Raw genomic sequence first — 20,147 nt, 5'->3', positions numbered from 1 at the left:
CAATATTATATGCTGTGTAAGTATAGTTTTATTGTGTTTATAGCAATTGTATTTGAGATCATTTATGTTAAGAGTTTGATATTTACTTACTTAAGATATTTAAGTACTTTGTGTGAAATTAATTTGTCATTTATATTATTTCAAAAATTCGAAATATAATAGTTCGAAAGTGCATTATATGCGGTCTAACATATTCTGCAGAAAATGATGTTTCGTTTCATTCGTAAGTAATAATAATTCGTAGTGTTGTTGTAAATTTACATATACAAGGTATATAAATACTTTGTATACATTAACAATTTCAGATTTCTATCAAATAAAAAATATATAAAATATGGTTAGATTAATATAATATGTCAAAAGTTAAGAGACAAAAATTTATTCACGCCATTTCAAAATAATTCTTAGGATAATGGACACAGGCCTTTAGAAAAACATGCAGTTCCAGATTTATTTCTCGTCTCTCTCTCCCCTCTCCCTCTCTTTTTCTCCCTTCCCCCCTTCTCTCTCTTTCTTTCTCTATATAAATTTCAGAATTGTATTCTGAATAATCATGTTTTTAAAAAATTAAGTAAAACAAATTTTGCTTGAATAAAAATAATTTCATGATTTCCGTTTTTATTTTTAGAGCATAAAAATGTTCTGTTTTTTTTCAATTACTTAATCAAATTGAGTTTTTCAACTTTGTAAATAGTACAATAGAAATAGATAAAGATGAAGTTTTAGAAATAAAATTTGAGTAATTTTGTTTTTTAAAATAAAAAATATAATGCAGAATTTTTAAATTATTGATATGAAATAATAACTTATTTAGAATATATTTGTTTTTAATGTTGTCAATACAGAATACAATATTCATACACCTCATTTGTGACTGATAGGTATGTTAAATAAAAACAGATCATTAGACGATAATCAACGGAAAAAACGTATACCGTACAGTAATATTTTTATTGTTTAAAAGACAGATTTGTTAAAACTTTTAAAAAAATATGAATTGTAAAATATTTTCTTCTTTTTGAGAAAATTAATTTTTGTAACTAAAACGATTTGACAATCTGCAAGAATAAGAAATTATAAAGAACACTTTTCTATTCCATGTCATGCTAAATGATATTTTGACTTACAATTAGTTGAACATAAAAAACGTTTGAATATTCTTCGAAAGCAAATTAAAAGATTAAAATCGAAAGTATAGTCATTAGAAGATTGAATAAATAAAGAGATAAACAACTAATATCAGAAAATGCAACTAATATCTTATTGGTATATATATTATATATTTTTAATACTGAATATTTTTCTATACAGGGTGTTCCGAATCTAAACTTCGGAACGTGTAGAGGATTAATAAACTAAGAAAAAAAATCTTGTAAAGATATGTTCGTTTTTGTTTCGTTGGAGAAAATCGCAAAAAAAAAGACAAAACGTAGTTTTGTACTTTCTCATTACTTATTCATGTTGTATTTACTTGCTTAATGTAGATATTGTTCAAAATGTTGACCTCTTGCAGCAATGCAAGCATTGCATCATAATACAAACAACTTGGACGTGGAAGAATAGTGCCTATCCATTGTCGTGGATAATGTCTGTCTAGTCAAGCTCGAGTAGTTTTGCCATAATGAGCTGGACATCCATCGAATTGAAACCACATTTTAATCCGTTGATGGATGTCTTCTAAATAATCAAAGAAATCACGTAGAAAAGTAATATCTTGGCTACCCCAATCATCTGATTTGACATCACTAAACTTCTTTGTGTGAAGGGTCCTGAAGCAGGTTTATTCGTCGCCAGTCAACTCAAGAGAACAATTGAGAAATTGAATCGAGGCTGCACCAAATATCGCCAGTGTTTAACTATAATACAAGCTGTCCGTACTAGATGCAATGCTTGCATTGCTGCAAGAGATCAACATTTTAAACCATCTATATCAAGCAAGTGAATAAATACAACGTGAATAAGGCTGCATTTCCTTGCACGCATAATGCGCATGAGGTATCATTTTATTCTTGTTTGATACTCGTGTGAACAAGGATAAAATGAAACCTTATGCACATTATGCAACGGAATGCAGCCTAAGTAATGAGAAAGTACAAAAATGAAAACTACTTTTATCTTTTTTTTGTGATTTTCTCCAAAACGAAGCAAAAACGAGTATATCTCTACTTAACTTTTTAGTTTATCGATCCTCTACACGTTCGAAATTTAGACATTTAAATTTTGGACACCCTGTATATAAGTAATAATTAGTAGTTAATAAATAGTACGTCTTATTTTTATCAATACTAATTACGTAAATTAACTTCACATTTGTTCTTGATATAAAAAATGCAACTTTAAATTATTTTTTCATTAATATTAAATAACGAAATAGAGTAAATAAGACAGTCTCTTACTGTTAATAAATTTAAAAAATGTATTGAATTTTATACATAATTTAAAAAGACAATCTAGAACTTTATGTGAGAATTTTGTGCCTATAAAATGAAATATATAAGACAATATCACTGCGTAGTATATTTAAGTATATCTTTCAATTTCTATTTTTCGAAAACATTAGACAATTACTCAATGCATTCAATGAATTCGATATTAGATTAAAATTGTTACAACTACAGATTTTAATAATGGCTAATTTATCAATTTTTATAGAATATTTATTCAGATGACTGTAATGATTAATTTTTTCTTTCCATAACAATTTCTTTTGTTTACATAAGTAGACTGGATCTATTTCACTTTTCGAAATGATGAAAAAACATTTATCAGCAATTAAGAAAACGCTATTTATTCTTGATTTAAGGAGATTTGCCTAACATTACATTTTTATTCAACTCATGCTTAAAGGTTAAAATATCTTTTAACCTTTAGATTATCGGGATTTTAAAATCCGAAAACATGGATAATTCCCTCATAAATAATCCATACATATATTCCTATAATACACATATATATATACACATATATACATATGTATTATAGGATATATATATATATACATATATCTACATTATTCAATATGAACCATCGCATGTTATATTAGTGGTCTAGAGATTAATAAGTTATTATCTAGTGATCAAACACAATACGAAAATGGTATAAGACAATTGATGGCGCGCAAGCATGGATTTACACATGAAATCTTTAACTTTATTCGACAAAAAGTACAAGAAAGAAATGTTATTAATATCGTGACTTGTGATTGATAAAATGGCTGTTTGATAACATGTCATTATAATTATGTTGACTTTGTCAATGTAGGTTCTGATTTCACTTACGATCAAAATGATTTATATCAAGCAAATGCTTTAGTATTTCTTTAGTGATACTTCAAACGATCATTGGAAAATACTATTAGGATATTTATTAAAGGATTTTATTGAGAGTTTTGAAAAAGTAAATTTGTTATAAATTTGCTTATCATTATTACATAATAGGGTGTCATGTGTATTCAATAACCTTTGATGGAGTATCTATCATTATAAGGATGTGCTGATAATTAGGTGCTGATTTTAATACTTCTTGTACTATAAATAATTCTTCTTGTACTTTTTGCCATCCTGAAATAGGAGGAAACATCTTTGTATTTTTAGATTATGTTGAATTCTACGTTAATATTAACTTCCAATCCGAAATAGAAGGATATGACTAATAATCGTTAACGAAAATTATCAACTTGATACAAATCCGAAATACAAGGACTAATACTATTAACAAAAGTCATCACTTGATAAAAATTTTATTTCAATTGATTCACGATTATATTTGTTTTATATACTACTTTAATTCTAATTATCGAAGATATAACTGAATACAAAGCGGGATTTGTTGTCAAATAATTAAAGAAAAACGTAACGTGTACAATACGTAAACAATAATTGAAAGCAAGTGACATATCTAACTTGCTATTACTTTTAATAAATAGAGATAAATTAATTAAGCCATCAAAATTTATATTTGTTTATATTTATTATATTATATTTTATTATATTATATTTTATATTATATTATATTTTATATTATATTATTGTTTATATTTGTACATGGACAGGAAAAGTTATTAGACAAAAGCAAAGTGATATTTTCAGATGAAAAGTGTAATCGTTGGTTAATGTTCCAAATTAATTAATGTTTTAAATTGTATTAGGAGAGAGTAGCCTAACCGTGTGTTCTAAATAGGACCTTTTTAATTAAAATGAATACGGTTAAGCAGATTTGCGTGCTATTTAGAATATAAAGTCCTTATAAGACACCGACAGCGTGCGACAGCAGTTTGACAGTTCTCTGTCATAACATTCATAGAATAAAATATATATTTTCATGTGAAAATTTTTTTAAAAAAGAAAATCCTTGTAATTTTTTAAAAGATGTTAAAAAATGAAAGATAATTTAAGATAATTAAAGAGTGTAGAATATTCAAAAATATCAAGCGTCATCACTTTTGTGGTTTATTGTAAAATTTGTTCCAAAGTTCAAAAGGATCCATGTCCAAATTGGACCTAGAGTAGATAATTTATAGGCCTGATTGTAGTACTGGTGATCGGTTGACCAGATCTGGTCCAAGAAATTAAATCAGTAAAATATCATGAGTCATCAGACTCAGATTAATTGAGTTTATTGATTTCAATTCTAATAAAATATAAACTGTCAGTAATTTCTTTTTCTCAATAAAATTTTTATCTTTGACTCGTCAAATTGCTCATTTTTAATCAATACTAACAAAAATACATTAAAATATTTTAAAATTCTATCTAAAAGTCCATAACAATAGAAGTATCCGATTTGAACCAGGGAATGATCCAATTTCAAACTAATAGTTCCGAATCGGACAGGAAAAAGCGTTTTTACATTTTCTATTATAGTTCAATAGAGGTGAGAGATACGCCAAAATGATCTGAAGCAAAAATGAAGGAAATTAAATGATTTTTTTCCAACGGCATCTTCAGTTTTACGATCGGACTTTATTTTGAATGCCTTATAGAGAGCAAATAGATCCGATTTATCCCACTCTCTCCACTCTCCCTATGTATATATTTTTTGCAATATGAACTATCATATTTTTTTTCTCAAGAAAATTTGATAATCATAAAAATCAGTTAATTGTATGTATCACAGAACATTACATAGATGTATAAGATTTCATCATTTAGCACAAATGTGTACTGAAAAAAGAATAAACAAAAATTAACAAAAGATCATCACATTTTACACTACACTAAAGAAAAATAAATAAAGTTAAAATAAATCTTTTTTCTTCCATATTACTAAAATTATATAATTAAAATTTGTTACTAAAATTTAGATAATTACAGAAAATATTCAAAATATCCTGCTATTTACACAATTTTCAATATAAAATAAGATATTTACACAATAAAAGCAAATTTACATAATTTTGTGGAATTACATAATTTCTGTAAAATTGCAGGATTTTTTATATTTACAGGACTAATCATGTAATCTATTATGCATCTATTATATGTGTAAATTTACGAAATTTTTTTATAATGTAAGTGGTTTGTGTCGTATCGTGTCCAATCATGTGCAAAGTAATGATAAAACTAACTGTAAAATTTATTACCGTTACTAAAAAAATATAATTTCGTTACTGTTACAGTTATCAAAGAAAAAAAGTAAAGCAGTTACTAATAAGTTACTAAAGAAGTAACTGATAATTGTAACTTCATTACAAGAAACAAGTTACTTCCATTTCCTGAATACTGTATAATATATTATGAACAAGGTTGGCAAGTTAAGTAACGCCGTTACTTTTACCGTTACTGTTAATAATAACAATTTAGTAATAACGTTACAATTTTTTATGACTATAATAATAATTAATTAAATGTTGAGATTGTTAAAGTTAGAAAAGTCACGTTTAAAAACAAACTCGTCACTATTACACGATATTATTGAAAAAATAAAAGTAACGAGTAAAAATAATGCGTTACCTTGTTACAAGTAACGAGATATAAATAACGCACTATTCCAACCTTGGTGTTACTATTAACGTTATAAAAAGTTCGTAACATCAATCGTTATTGCGAAATAACGGCAACAAAAGTAACGTTACAAGTAGCGCGTTACTTGCTATTTCTACATTCATCAGGAGACATAGTAGTGTCTTGGCGTTAAGCCAAGCACAGCGACACTACCGTGTTCTTTTATAAATGTATACTGTATACTAGGGCAAGTAATACATTATTTGTAATGTCGTTACTTTATTAATCGTTACCTTGTTATAATAGTTTAATGACATTATGATTGTTTTATGACGGTAATGGTAACGTCAGAGTTAGAAAAGTCAATCGTTACTTGTAACGGGTTAAAAAAGTAATTCGTTATTAAAAAAAAAAAATTTCTTTTTCCATTAATTTGTAATGCGTGACTTTTTACTCGCGTTACTTCTAAGAACTCATTACTTATTACTTTTTTCAGTAAGTAACGCGTAATGATGACCAATTACTTTTCAAAGTGACTTTCTTAATCTTAGCACAACTTTAGTGATTAGTTATTTAGCGTTACTGTCATAAAAAATGCAACATCGTCATGAAATGGTTTACTATAAAAAGTAACGGCAAAGTAATTGAAAAGTAACGTTCGCCAATCCTACTGTATACATATAATATGTTATAAAAAAATCTGTCGGACATAATATCACAAAAAAAGTATCACATTTTCTAATATTTCGAAAAAATATTGTTACGGTACTAAATACTAAGCACCGTAAGGCATGAGGACATAAATCAAGCACCTCAAAGGAATGAATGGCCATCATGTCCATATCGTTCATTCCAAGTATTCAATTCTAAGAACGGACGAAAAACTGAAATTATAAACGTACTATTGATACATGCGCAAGTGCAGTAAAAAAGATTTATTTCAATTTTTCTGTTATTTTTCATATAAAATATACGATTTTCCGAAGGTCCTGGAACAAAAATTAAAGTATTTAAAGGTTTATTTTAGTAAGGTTTTTTTAATCAGCTTGAAATGAGTTTCAAAATATTAAAATTTGAAATAATTTGACCAAGATCCATTTTCTATAACATTTTCCATAACACAGGATTTTTCAGGATTCTTTCTGATAACGACTAAAAATGCATAAAATGTTTTAATTTGTATGATTATATTATATTTGGGATAACTTTTAACTTTCAAGAGATATACAAACTTCCAGAAATTTTATAATGCTATAACAACAATTTCTTATGCTACAAAATACAGTTGTGTATATCCTTGCTATTTAAATAGCTCTGACGAGAGCTTAGATCATCAAATTTAAGGAATCCTTAGAATAAGTAATACAAATCTACTTTCCTTGAACACACTCGAATTAAAATTGATAATACATATATAGACAAACTACATTTTGCACAGAAACATATATTACAAAATTATGTTACTTATATATTATATATATATATATATATGTGTGTGTATGTGTGTGTGTGTATTTATGTATTTACACTTAATTATCTTTCTTCATTCGATTCGATGTCATCCTATAAATGATAGAATCTCGTCCTGGATCCATATCGGCGATAGCGACTGAAAATATTAAGATATTAAGATCTTATCATCGCGTTCAAGCTCTTTTGTATGATTGAATAATTATCCAAAGAATTAATCAATCTTAGAACTTATAAATCTTTGTTTTTGTAACATTTAGTTATTCAAAAGAGATGGGAACGTTAAAAAACTAACGCATTATCGTTACAATTAGTTTTCGTTAAAAATAACTCGTTACTAGTTACTGTTTTAAAAAATAGCGCGTAGATTTTAAAAAGTAGTTATCGTTACCGTTACTTGAAAAAGTAACGAATCCTACCAGCAATATCGAAATATCTAATCCAACTTATCCAATAAAAACTAAAGTAACGATAAAAGTAACGGTTGAATCATTACCATAAAAATGTATTATTATAAAAATGTAACGAAATTACTGTAATAAACAAAACAGTAACGATGATTGCCACAAAAAAGTAACGAAAAAAGTAACGCATTAGTTTCCAACTCTGGTATATACAAGGTGTAACAAAAAGGGGCACTAGATTGTCTCAAAAAGATGACGTTTCTGGAAAAAAATTTTTGAAGCAAAATTTGTAAGGTATCAAGTTATCCATCATATATACATATATTGATTTGATCTTGAATGATCTTGAAAATGTCATATATCAACAATATCATCTTGAGTTTTTTAAATAGAAACTCTTATTTTTTATTATAAATTCTGATAGTCGAGACCTTTTTCAAAATAGTATAATTATGTATATAGAAATATAAATAAATATAAATTATATATAAACTATATACATATAAATATCTAATAAAACTATACATATATGTATAGATATATCTATATAGGATGTCCTGAATTTAAATAATCGAACTTCGAAAGCGTTTAAGGAATTGATAAACTAAGAAAAAGTTTTTTAAAGATATGCTTAATTTTAATTCATTTTGGAGAAAATCAAAAAAAGACAAAAAAGACAAACTTAATTTTCGGAATATTATTATTTTCGTGTACGACTTCAGCGATAATGTTTCGGAAGCAGAGCAAGAGTATAGGCGTCGAAAAACTCCAGATAGAAGAGTGCCGGATTGATGAATTATTTGCGTTAACCAGATCAGTGTTTGATTGCAACATGAGCTGTTCATATAAGATGCAATGCATGCATTTCTGTAAGAGGCCAACATTTTAAATAATATCTGTATTAAGCAAGTAATAATGTGAATAAACAATATGAATAAACAGTATGAATGAATAAATAATAAGTATAAAAATAAAAACTACGTTTTGTCTTTGTTTGCAATTTTTTTCAAAACGAAACAAAAATGAATATATCTCTAAAGAACTTTTTGTCTTAGTTTATAGATCCCCTACGTGCTCCCTTTGGTCATTTAAATTCGAGACACAGTATATCTAAAATATACATATGTACTATATACACGATGTTCCACTTAATTCGAGCATCTGAAATATCTCTTAGTTTTTATGATAGGAAAAAAATGTTTCAGATGGAACGGTTTTAAGAGATATTTTGGTCATGTCGTTTTTCTTCTAGGAGGCGCCAAAGAGATATGAATCACCATCATTTTTTAAAATGGAATTGTATAATTTTTTTACACAATATATGATATTCCTCTAATTATTCTGCACATAAAAGTATTAAGGTAGAGATATAAAAAATAGTTTACGAGATATTTTATATTGTGGTATATTGACCTAAAATATTAAATAATTCGTAAACTATTTTTTGATAATCAACATACTTGTACTTTAACATATTTTAATAAATAGAATAATGAGATGAATGAATCAATTGGTGGAAAGAAAACACATAATTGCTTATTTAAAAAATTATCCATTTCGCATACATATATTTTTTAAAGCTATGTGTTTTCTTTCCATCAATTGATTCATCTCATTATTCTGTTCATAAAAATATTAAAGTACGATTATTACAAAATTAATAATTTACGAATCATTTAACATTTTATGTCAATATATGTCGGAATAAAATATAAGATATCTCATAAACTATTGGTTTTTTATATCTACCTTAATACTTTTATATGCAGATTAATTACCACTTAGAAGAAAGACAACATGACAAAAATACATCCTTCTTGAAACTGTTCCACTTTCATCTGAAAATTTTTTCCTATCATAAAAACCAAGCGAGATATTTCTCATGCTCGAGTTAGGTGGAACACCTTGTATATACACACACATATATATACATATATAAAATTATACAAATTAATATCCTGCAAATAAAATCAATCAGATTAATAGAGGCCACTCGAATCAAAGAAATTTATAATTTCTGATTTTAAATAACGATCAGAATATTTTTGAAAATTTTATCAAAATAATTTCAAGCTAAATAAACCTGTATTTATGAAAACACATACTACAAATGGCTAAAAGTGAGAAGACGAAAACAACGCCGAACCACAACATTATGTTGAATATAACAGGATAGTCTTCCGTGTAAGTCTTCGCACGTCCAGAAAATTCAGGCTGAAACAGAAAGATCGTTGTAACAGAGAGATAGACACAATTTTCGAAAACCTACGAAATCTCAATTTTGCGAGTATCTCTCTCTCTCTCTCTCTCTCTCTCACTCTCCCTCTCTTTTTCTCTTCTTTCTTTCTCTTTTTAATACTTGTTAAATTTAAACTAATAGCACTCTACATTTCTTAACATCTACGAATAAGAAAAAAATTCAGCGTATTAGAAATGCATAAAAAATACCAAAGTTTTCAGAATTAACATACAAAATAAGTTAAGAGTTTGTAACTTATCAATAAGATCTGCTTCCAATACTTGCTAAATAACTAATTGGCTGGTTAAATCTTCCCTAATCAAAATTTGCTATCAATTCATATTACTTATAGATTCATCATGATTAGAATATATGCATGCAATTGGACATGATAAGCCTTCATGCAGATTATAATTCTGCACTTGAGAAGCACGAGACAACAAGCCCGAAATTGTCAACATTTACGTGCAATCATATTTATGGTAATTGATCCGGAAGAAATAACTTCTTGGACTTAATTCCTTTCATTTCTCAAGTACAAAACTAGCTATCTAAAATTTGCCACTTAGTTAAAAACAAATTGGAAAGGAAATCATAATCCTGTCGCTAAGAATGGCAACAATCGAATAAATGTGAACGGGCCTAAAGATTATAACAAAGAAAACTTATTGATACTGATAATAACCACGGATATGAGTTCTCAGAATTGCAGCGCAGATTCTCCTGCACGAGTACTTGAAAGAATCTGTTACAGTTCTGGAAACTCTTTTGATTATCTTTAGGCCCATTTATATTTATTCAACCGTTGCCATTCCTAGAGTACGACAAAATTATGATTTCCTCTCCGATGTCATTATGATTAAATATCATTCACATTAACTGACATCTATAGCAATGCAAAAGAAAGCAGTGTTATATAATCTTACTAGCGACTAAAATTGAATCGATAAGTGTTGAAGATATCTTGTTAATATTGTAATTTAGTTCTACTGGAGTACTTGATAAACATTAAATTAATTATTCATCTCCTTAGAACTCAGGTGCGCTAATATTCTGGCAAAGTCTGGCAGAACGAAAATAACTGAAGGACCTAGGAAAAGAACTTGACAAGTCACATTTTGTCGAATTTTTCTATGCGCTAAATTTTGAAATTTTATTACTTAATACAGCTTTCTTAAAATGATAAGTTTACTTAAGCATTTCAGCACATCTGATCGAAAGATGCGTTTTAAACCGTATTCATTGAGTTTTATTCTGATTCTTTATATTTTTTTTTTACTTTTTATACAATTTTTTCATATAAAATTTACTTCTTCTTTTGACATTATTATATTATCAATCTTAAAAAATTAGCAAAAAAATTAGTAAACAGTGTTCACTTCTTGTATAATCATACAATGACATGAAACATCAGAACGCAAAAATTGAGAAAAAATGGACTTATCTAGTGTTTCCCTAGACCCATCGATTGCGATGCATGTTAATATGTTTGCGATACCTGTCCTATTGTCTGTGTATTAGTATTTATCTTATACTCCGTATTAACTTCGTCGGACTTTTCCGACGTTCCGCTATTATCCTGAACGCCCGTACGTTCAGTAGTGCTGTCAAGTGCTGTGTTGGATTCGATAGTACTACGCATTCTATACTCCTCTTCGTCCATTTTATTATTTTGCTCATCTTGCTCGCCGGCTCGCTACAATCAGTATTGTTCAGTATCTGAATAAAGTGATTAAAGCAAGCCCAGTCCTCAAAATTTCAAAGATACTAGAACTTGAAGGACTTAAGTTTGCCAAGTACATTGATTTATCGATTGAGTTTCAAATTCTATTTATTGGTACGAATTCTATTTATTTTTACGAATCTTGAATCATTTCAAGGATTTGTCTGTGGTAAATATTCAGCTCATATCAAACTTTGGAATTTAATCAAGCTCAAAGATACTAACAATCATGTTAAAAGAAATCAAAGATCATATTAGCGATTATCTAAATTCATCGATGGAAATTTACTGGTGAAAATTCACCGAGTTTCAAATTTTATTGTTCAAAGATATCAGAATGTTAAAGATTCAGCGAGTATTTATTTGTTGATATCAAGTTTTGATGATTTGTTAAAATTTACTCGAAAAAAATATAAAAAAAAAGAAAACGATATTTGGATAGACAAGTTTGTAAGTTTGTTGATTAAAATAATTAAAGAGTAATTCGTCGTGTTCGCGATATCCATGCAAAAAGCTATCTCTAATTTGGAAAAAACACTCTCAATCAAATAATAGCCCATGCAATGCGATTCGACACGATACCTTGATGAAAAAATTATCGTTAATGTCTGAATTAATTGGTGCTCCTTTGGCAGTGGATTTAACATTTTTAGTCTTATGGGCCTACAAAATATCCCGTAACAATTAAAAACAGTACAAACGAAGAATAAATAATTTTAAGCGAACTAACATACGGCGATTAATAGTTCTGAATAATTGGAGTAAAGTCATTGTCTTTTCTATTATTTTCCGGAACAGAGAATAAATTTTGATTAATTAGCGTTTAGATAAAAATCATGATATAGGTATACTTACTTAGTAAATCGGTTGCAAAATTAGTTATATCATATAATATTATACATTAATGTTATATACATATAACATTATAAATTACTTTGTATCAAATATATTATATTGTATCAAATACAAGAGTGTTCTAGATCTACCACCTATTAATGCAGATTCTTCAAATCATTTTGAAATGAAAATTTGTATACCAAAATATTGAGATGTAATAGTTGTAATATTGAGGTTGTAATAGTTTTCGAATATAAAGTATTTAAAGATAGCCAATCGGGTTGTTCAAAATTTGTCCTTTCTTGTTTATTGCATCAGTTAAGATGTCTTCAAATTTCATTTAGTCAAAAAAAAATGGTAACGCTGTTTTTGGCTCATATTACTCAATTTATCTCAAAAACCTGACGTGATGGGCACCTTTCTCTGACGGATTTGAATTTAGCGACCTTGAATCTATTAAGAAATGCGGATTGTGGTTGCCGTAGGAAAAAGAGATCAAATTTTGTCAGATAGTAATGAATTATTAGTTTTAATGAATTATTAATATACCTAATATTTGTTCGTTTTTAATATTGGTCCTTATTTATTTGTTGTTATTCTTATCTCTTCGTAACTTTTTTTATTTATTATATTTAAGTATATTAAGAATTTACTGTATATGCTGATAATACTAAAAGCGACACAAATATTATTTTAAAATATGTTATACGTCGAACTAGCCAATCTGTCTTATGAATATATTGATAAAATAGACTTTTTCTGTGTTGACAAATTATATATGTCTACAAATAAAATTTGAATTATAATTTTAATTAAATAAGAGAATCATTCCTACATTTGGTTAAAGCGATTCTTAGTGCTTAAATATTTCTATGTAAATTTATATACATATCTCATTCTGCAGAACTATATACTGAAACCTTTTTCAGTCCTGAAATATGGACAGAATCAAAGTAAAAATATTAAATTGACAAGTAATTTAATAATTTTTGATGCTAATAAGCATCTTTATAATATTAATAATCAAATGATAATGAGAATCTAAAATCTGCGAATGATTTTATGGCGAAAAATATTATCTCAATCAGGATTTGAACTTATAACTTTGCGAGACGGGCGTCATACCAATTCGATCAGAGACTTCGACAATACTTGTCGCAATAACCAATAACTAATAAGTGAACTAGTAAGCAAACATCATATTTTAAAGAGATATGTGATAAACACTATGATACAAATTTGGGCCGACGAGAATAAATTATACTTGGCAATATTTTTTGCAATAAAATCATTTATAGATTTTAGATTCTCAGTAATATCTGATTAGGTAATATTTAGGGAACGGAAAGTTACTTTTTAAAAGTAACAAGTTACACTTACTTGTTACCGAGTAGAAAAGTAACAAGTTACCGATTTTTCGTTGCAGTTATCATTACTTGAGAAAGTAATTTGTTATTTTTTTAAGATCAACGATCACCAATCACAGCCGACGAGTACCTAGGAGCTTTCTAATCTCAAGCATTATGAGTGGCTTGTGTCCAATCAAACAGTGTGCAAAGTGTCCATTGTGTGCAAAGTAATGATAAAAATAACTGTAAGATTCGTTATCGTTATAAAAAAAAAATGTAACTATGTTATCGTTATAGTTACCAAAAAAAAGTAACGCAGTTACCAATAAATTTACCAAAAAAAGTAACTTGTAACTTGTAACTGTAACGAGTTATTTTCGCGTTCACTACTATTGGTATATTTTAAATCATCCAATAGCAGCGAGCGCTCACAGATCCATTCCGCAACAGTTGAGTCCATGATGGGTGCGTTCGGGGCTATTCGCGCTGTTTAGCACTACAAACTGTTCGCAGAGCTGCAAATAGCGCTAACAAATACGATCATGACGTCACTAATGATAGCGTGTTACGTCATAACTGCGTGCTATCAATGCTAACATATGAATTTGAAATTTTATCATAGTGAATGCAATCTCAATTTCAATCTCTGCAATTGATGACTTGCCACTAGACTGGAATAACCGTAATTCTTGCTTGTGTATCATCTTTAACTTTTCAAAGTTTCTACAGAGTTCAACTTGTGTATTTGATTTCCGCTGCAGATGCTCAAAATCCTTATTACATGTAGATACGCTTCTCCTCAAATTGACGACAGATGCTCAAAGATTCTTCCTTTTATTTAATTAATTTACTCAATGTAACTATTAATTTTTTGATCTGATTTACGTTGTTCACTCCGGCAAGCCATCAGAAATTGCAATTGAGATTGCGTTCTGTTATTCACTACGAAAAAATTAAAAATTTATGTTACAAATATACGTTACAAAATCCTAAAAATTTAAATTACAAAGAAAAGTTTGATCAGTGATTAAAAACAGAATTCCATACATTAATTTAACCTCGACGAATATTAAATCTCTCTAATTAAATACCAACGCTACGCTAGGATCATTCATGGAGTAGTTTGCTAACGCTATCGCGCTATTGACTTCACAAACAGTGTTTGCGTCCATAGGGTGAATAGTATTTCCCCGAACGCCCTATGTAAGAAGGCAAGGTATATCATTCCCGAGGATGCGCAGTAGGAGAGTGAATTGTGGTCAAAATTTGATTGGTTATTCCAATATGCCAGCGCTATTATACGCAGGAAAATGCACTGAGGCCAAAATTTGATTAGTTGTTTCCAGTATTGCTATCGTCATTATGCACAATGATACACCTTGTATTCTTACATCATGGTTGAGTCTGCTGAACGCGACCAACGATATGTCGGCGTGTCGCATTTTATCGGTAAAAGCGATCCCATCGGAATTCGGATTTCATTTTACGATCTTCTTTAACAATGATGCATCATTTGTCCTTATTGTTCACTGAAGAATAAAGAAGAATTAAATGATACCTCATCCACTTCATATGTAATTCGGAACGTATTCTAATACAACTCGAACTGCTTCTATCTTTATCATCGAGTCCATCTCTTGATATATTACACTGATTTGCATCTTCTATCTTTAAATATTTCCTTCTTTAAACTCAACATTTTGGTATCATTTTTGTCTCAAAATGATTTTAAGAATTTGTTTAATAGGTGATGCGGTAGGTCTGAGACATCCTATTAGGTGCGCAACTAAGTTCTCGCTGTTATTTTGATGGCATTTTCATTAGTTGCGCACCTAATATATATATGTATTGTCGGAAAATGATAAAAATAAATAATATAAAATTTTAATTTTATTTATTCTCATATGTATTTTTTCGTTTTGTTGAAGGTGGCTGAAAAATTTTGTTTACTTGCAATCATAAAATATGTTGAAACTTTACGCGCAAAGTACTGCGTGCGGTATTCTCATTTGCTGATTTTATTTTTGATATCAGGAGTAATTTTATCTTGTAATTTTTTTTTATTTTAATACAGAATTATTTTTCTTGCAAATAATTTGATAAAAAACAAATAAACTGAATTTGAATAATCAAGTTTTTATATCTGACACAATACACATACTGTAATCTCAATAATAAAATATAACAAAGATTTCTTCAAAGAACTCATAAAGATTAAGACAATCGAGTTTGTCTTAAATGGGAATGTAATTATATCATATCGTACTACTATCATCAGTTTGGATATCAATATAATTATCATATTCTTTAATTATATATACATATTTTTTCAAATATTTAATTATATATACATATTTTTTCAAATATTTAATTATATATACATATTTTTTCAAATATTTAATTATATATACATATTTTTTCAAATATATATTTCTTTCTTTGATCAATGTTCTCAAAAAATTTCAAACAATTCTGCTTAAAACACATTCAATTGCAAAATTTACATAAGATACTATTGAATAACTTACCGGAGTGTCGTCTCTGCGCTTTCTCTCAAGAACTGACCGTGCATTCCTCACCTTCCAAGCATCGTTCGTGAAAATTACAATGACAATCTGTAACAGATATTCAAAAGCATTCTGAATATTACCAAAGAAAAAAGGCTACTAATCAAAGCTAGTTGTTAATTGCTAATAATTAATCTATCTTTAATATTCAATCGATAAATAAATATTTAATATACTAATGGCTATGTATGAGAACGTCAAGTAGCTTGTCGCTCAGTGCGATTGACTCACGGTCGGTAGATCTGAGTACAATCCCACCTATGTCCATATACGCGATTTTTTGTGTCAGGAACCGAATAATATCTATTATTATTGTATAAATCTACTATTATTGAAAAAGTGAAAACAAACGAGCTTTGCTTTCCGAAAAGGCTCTAGGCTTAATGCACATAATTCTGACACTGTGACTTCCAACAGAGAGGTCAGAAAGCCAACCAAGGGATAATACGAATACAATATATAGGCTTTTATTCTGTAACTCTTAACACAAGCTTCGTTAGCGTTACAACATCGTTGCGCAGCTTTTTTATTATGATAAAAAAGCTGCGCAACAACGTTATAATGATAACGAAACGCGTTAAGAGTTACAGAATAGCCTTGCTGTATCTCTAACTGATATTGTCTAATCTTTGATTATGAGTCTTCATACTGTAAAAATGTTGAAGATTGTCGTGATCAAAGATTACAATATCAATTAAAAATACAGTTTTCGTATTCATATTATTTCCTAAATTGATTTTTTATTGAGTTTTAATATAACGTAAAAAACGTACGTTATATCCCTAACTTTTTTTTATCATTTTAAATTTATTTAACATTGAGAATGATCCGATTGAGGTCGAAATATTTGTTAAACATTATTTATTCTATATCATATCATCAATACAGATTTCTTATGTATTAGCACAAAACATCTAGCTCGGTTCATAGTCCTTTATTATATTTTTTACTTTAAATATTTAATGATTATGTAACCAATATTGCGACCCTATTATTATCTTAATTTTTATTTTCAATTATTTAATTTTTATGTTTTACACTAAAAATGACCTGATAAAGATTAAAACATCTGTATATTAAATGTTTATATCGATTGGATATTAAAGATAGATTAATTATTAGCAATTAACAACTAGCTTTAACTCATAGCCTTTCTTCTATAATAAACTTACTTTTTTTAAAATATTCTTGAGTCAAGAATATTTAGATCATTTTCATTCTGAATATGTAATTATATTTTTTATACATACGAACATGCAAATATACTATTATAAAAGATATTGATTTTTAATTATTGATGAAATTTGCAGATAAAATGAATAAATTTACGCACCTTTCCATCATAAATGTTGAAAAAGGCCTTGGAAACATGTTCTATTTCCTTACTTAATAACTGATATGCCTCCTTAGCAGTTGCAGAACTGTTTCCATGCATTTCCAAACATGATTTGAGTGTTGATACTACTAGCCAATAAACATCTGTACCAGAATCATGCTTTTTTGCAGAAAGTGCATTGTCACCAATGGCATGAAGAAGCTGTATCTCCTCAACGAATTTACGATCTTCCTCAATCTCTGAATTCAGAGCTTTTAATTTCTCGATTTTAGTAGGCTTAAGCTCACCGAGAGCTGACTGGCCAAGCTGTATTAGAAATATCTTATTTAATGTCTAGGATCTTCAATAATAAAAAGTCAAATTATTAAAACAAGTTTCGTTTTATGATGCTATTAAAACTATCAATATGTCTATTTAATACTTACAGCATCAACTCCATCGCTCAAGTTAATCCTGACCAATGTATTATCATTGCTTCGCTCCTCCACTCTGCTTCTAATCGCTTGCCAAGTAATTTCTTCTGCTTCATCATCAATCAGAGGACATGTAACTTTAGCTTTGTCTTTTAAGAAAGGTAATTTTTCTACTCCCTCAACCACTATAGCAACCAATGCTCTGGGCACTGAAAATGGATCCCATATGACAATGCTATGTTCTGAATCCTTCTGTAAGATCACAAATACATTTTTGTCACAGTAAATAACTTTCCAAATATAACATAGGTCTGTTCTTTTTACCTAAACTTCTTACATACCTTTTCTCTCATTTTTTCTTCTAATGTAGAAAGAAAAGGAGAAAAGATAAACTGTGCAAGAAGTTCAACTAAAAACAACAGGCTTTACAATGCAAGAAACATATGTATATATGTATCATTTCAAGTACTAGATACTTGAAATTGCAAATTTCGAGGAATAAACTTTATTTCCTGTTTGAATATTTTAAATACATTTATTCATAAAGCTTTCTGATACATATATCCAAAAATGTAAACTCTATCAAGAGATGATATACCTGCTTCCCAGTGTAACCAAGAGAAGCCAACAAGATCTCCTTAAGGTAACTTTGTTCAATAAGTTGTTCATTTACAGTGAATTCTACACTGTCTGGTGAATGAAAAACAACGAATTCGCCATTGGCATGAACTAGAAAAGCAAGCATTAGAATAATTAAACTGTAAAGATGATACAAGTACAGAGGCCTGCCTTCAGTAAAGCAACGCTCGAGCTCAGTAAATTTAAAATTTCAAGAAAAGATCTTTGTTCCAAAATATAGTTAAATTTAAACATTCCGAACATAATTTCATAAATTTTTCGAAAAAATATCTTGAAACATAAATTGACTTCCACAGAAATTTGATTACAAAAAATTCGACGTATTCTACTCATTCTGGAAAAGATTTCTCATAAATGAACGGAAAATTACCTGCGGCGAAGACAGCAAAGAGTATCGATAATTGTGAAATCATGATTGCACGCAAAAACGATTAAATTCGAAAGATACTGCCTCGACGTCGATCAATTTCGGACGTGATCATGTGATCATGTCAGATGTTAGATATGTAACACATATAAGCCAGTGTTGCCAAATAATTTTGAAAGTTATTCCCTAAAGCGTATCATCAAATCCCCCAAAAATCCCAACAGTTTAATGTCTCCGGCACATCAGCGCGATGTTCGTCTGAGCGACACGCGATATCCAATGAGTGTACAATTTTATCGATGTGACCAAGCGATGTTTATACAACGGTGTATATCATGCATACACACCGCTATTGATGGAGAAGTGAGATGGCCTATACTTCTTTCTCGCTCGAAGAAATTTGACGAAATCCTTATAACCAGTCTTTGATTAAAGGATCTCTAGGTCGAACCGAGTTTGCACTCGCTAATCTGGGTTGAAGTAATGATGTTTCGTGCTTTCCTATTGGTAGAGCGTGTAACGTCACCAACCAATAGCGAAGCATTTTCTAACCCAAGTTGGTGCAAACTCGGTCGGGCCGAAAACGCTATAATTCAGATGACCACTTTCGACTACGCTTTTTGACGATTTTGTTCATATAAGATCGGCCTCCTATTTTTTATACTCCGTGAACTTCATCCTGACGTAGACTTGAACAATATTTCTGATTGGCTCTTCTTTCCGAAATGTGCATAAGCATATCTTTGGCTGCGTTCGGAAATATCCCTATATATCGTTTTATCTTCTTATTCACCCAATGTTAAATAAGGATAAGATAATACAGGGGCCAATCGGGTGGCATTTCCGAACACAATCCTTGTA

General features: G+C 28.8%; 1 protein-coding gene and 1 long non-coding RNA gene across 4 annotated transcripts; one reads left to right on the top strand and one right to left on the bottom strand.

Annotated features, from left to right (window-relative positions):
- Positions 1-7,112: 7,112 nt before the first annotated feature.
- ATP6AP2 (ATPase H(+)-transporting accessory protein 2) lies at positions 7,113-19,453 on the bottom strand. 3 transcript variants are annotated; one of them, XM_011057792.2, is made up of 9 exons: positions 19,290-19,453; positions 18,879-19,009; positions 18,293-18,532; positions 17,865-18,173; positions 16,493-16,579; positions 12,361-12,441; positions 11,554-11,751; positions 9,922-10,030; positions 7,113-7,551 (listed from the first exon to the last, which is right to left on the bottom strand). In XM_011057792.2, exons 1-9 carry the CDS (start codon positions 19,330-19,332, stop codon positions 7,472-7,474), a joined length of 1,278 nt encoding a protein of 425 aa, XP_011056094.1. In that variant the 5' UTR covers positions 19,333-19,453; the 3' UTR covers positions 7,113-7,471. The 3 variants fall into 3 exon arrangements, with proteins under 3 accessions (XP_011056094.1, XP_011056095.1, XP_011056096.1); XM_011057793.2 differs by lacking the exon at positions 12,361-12,441 and having other exon boundaries at positions 19,290-19,450; XM_011057794.2 differs by lacking the exon at positions 11,554-11,751 and having other exon boundaries at positions 19,290-19,449.
- LOC147907335 (uncharacterized) lies at positions 15,626-16,566 on the top strand. The gene is made up of 2 exons (XR_015547380.1): positions 15,626-15,742; positions 15,893-16,566. It is a non-coding gene; the product is annotated as an uncharacterized LOC147907335 (long non-coding RNA).
- Positions 19,454-20,147: the final 694 nt, after the last annotated feature.

This window comes from Acromyrmex echinatior, chromosome 14, assembly GCF_024713525.1.
Source record: "Acromyrmex echinatior isolate Ae372 chromosome 14, ASM2471352v2, whole genome shotgun sequence".
NCBI classification, from domain to species: Eukaryota; Metazoa; Arthropoda; class Insecta; order Hymenoptera; family Formicidae; genus Acromyrmex; species Acromyrmex echinatior.
Note: the sequence above shows the minus strand (reverse complement) of the source record. Positions and strands in the feature narration are given on the sequence as shown.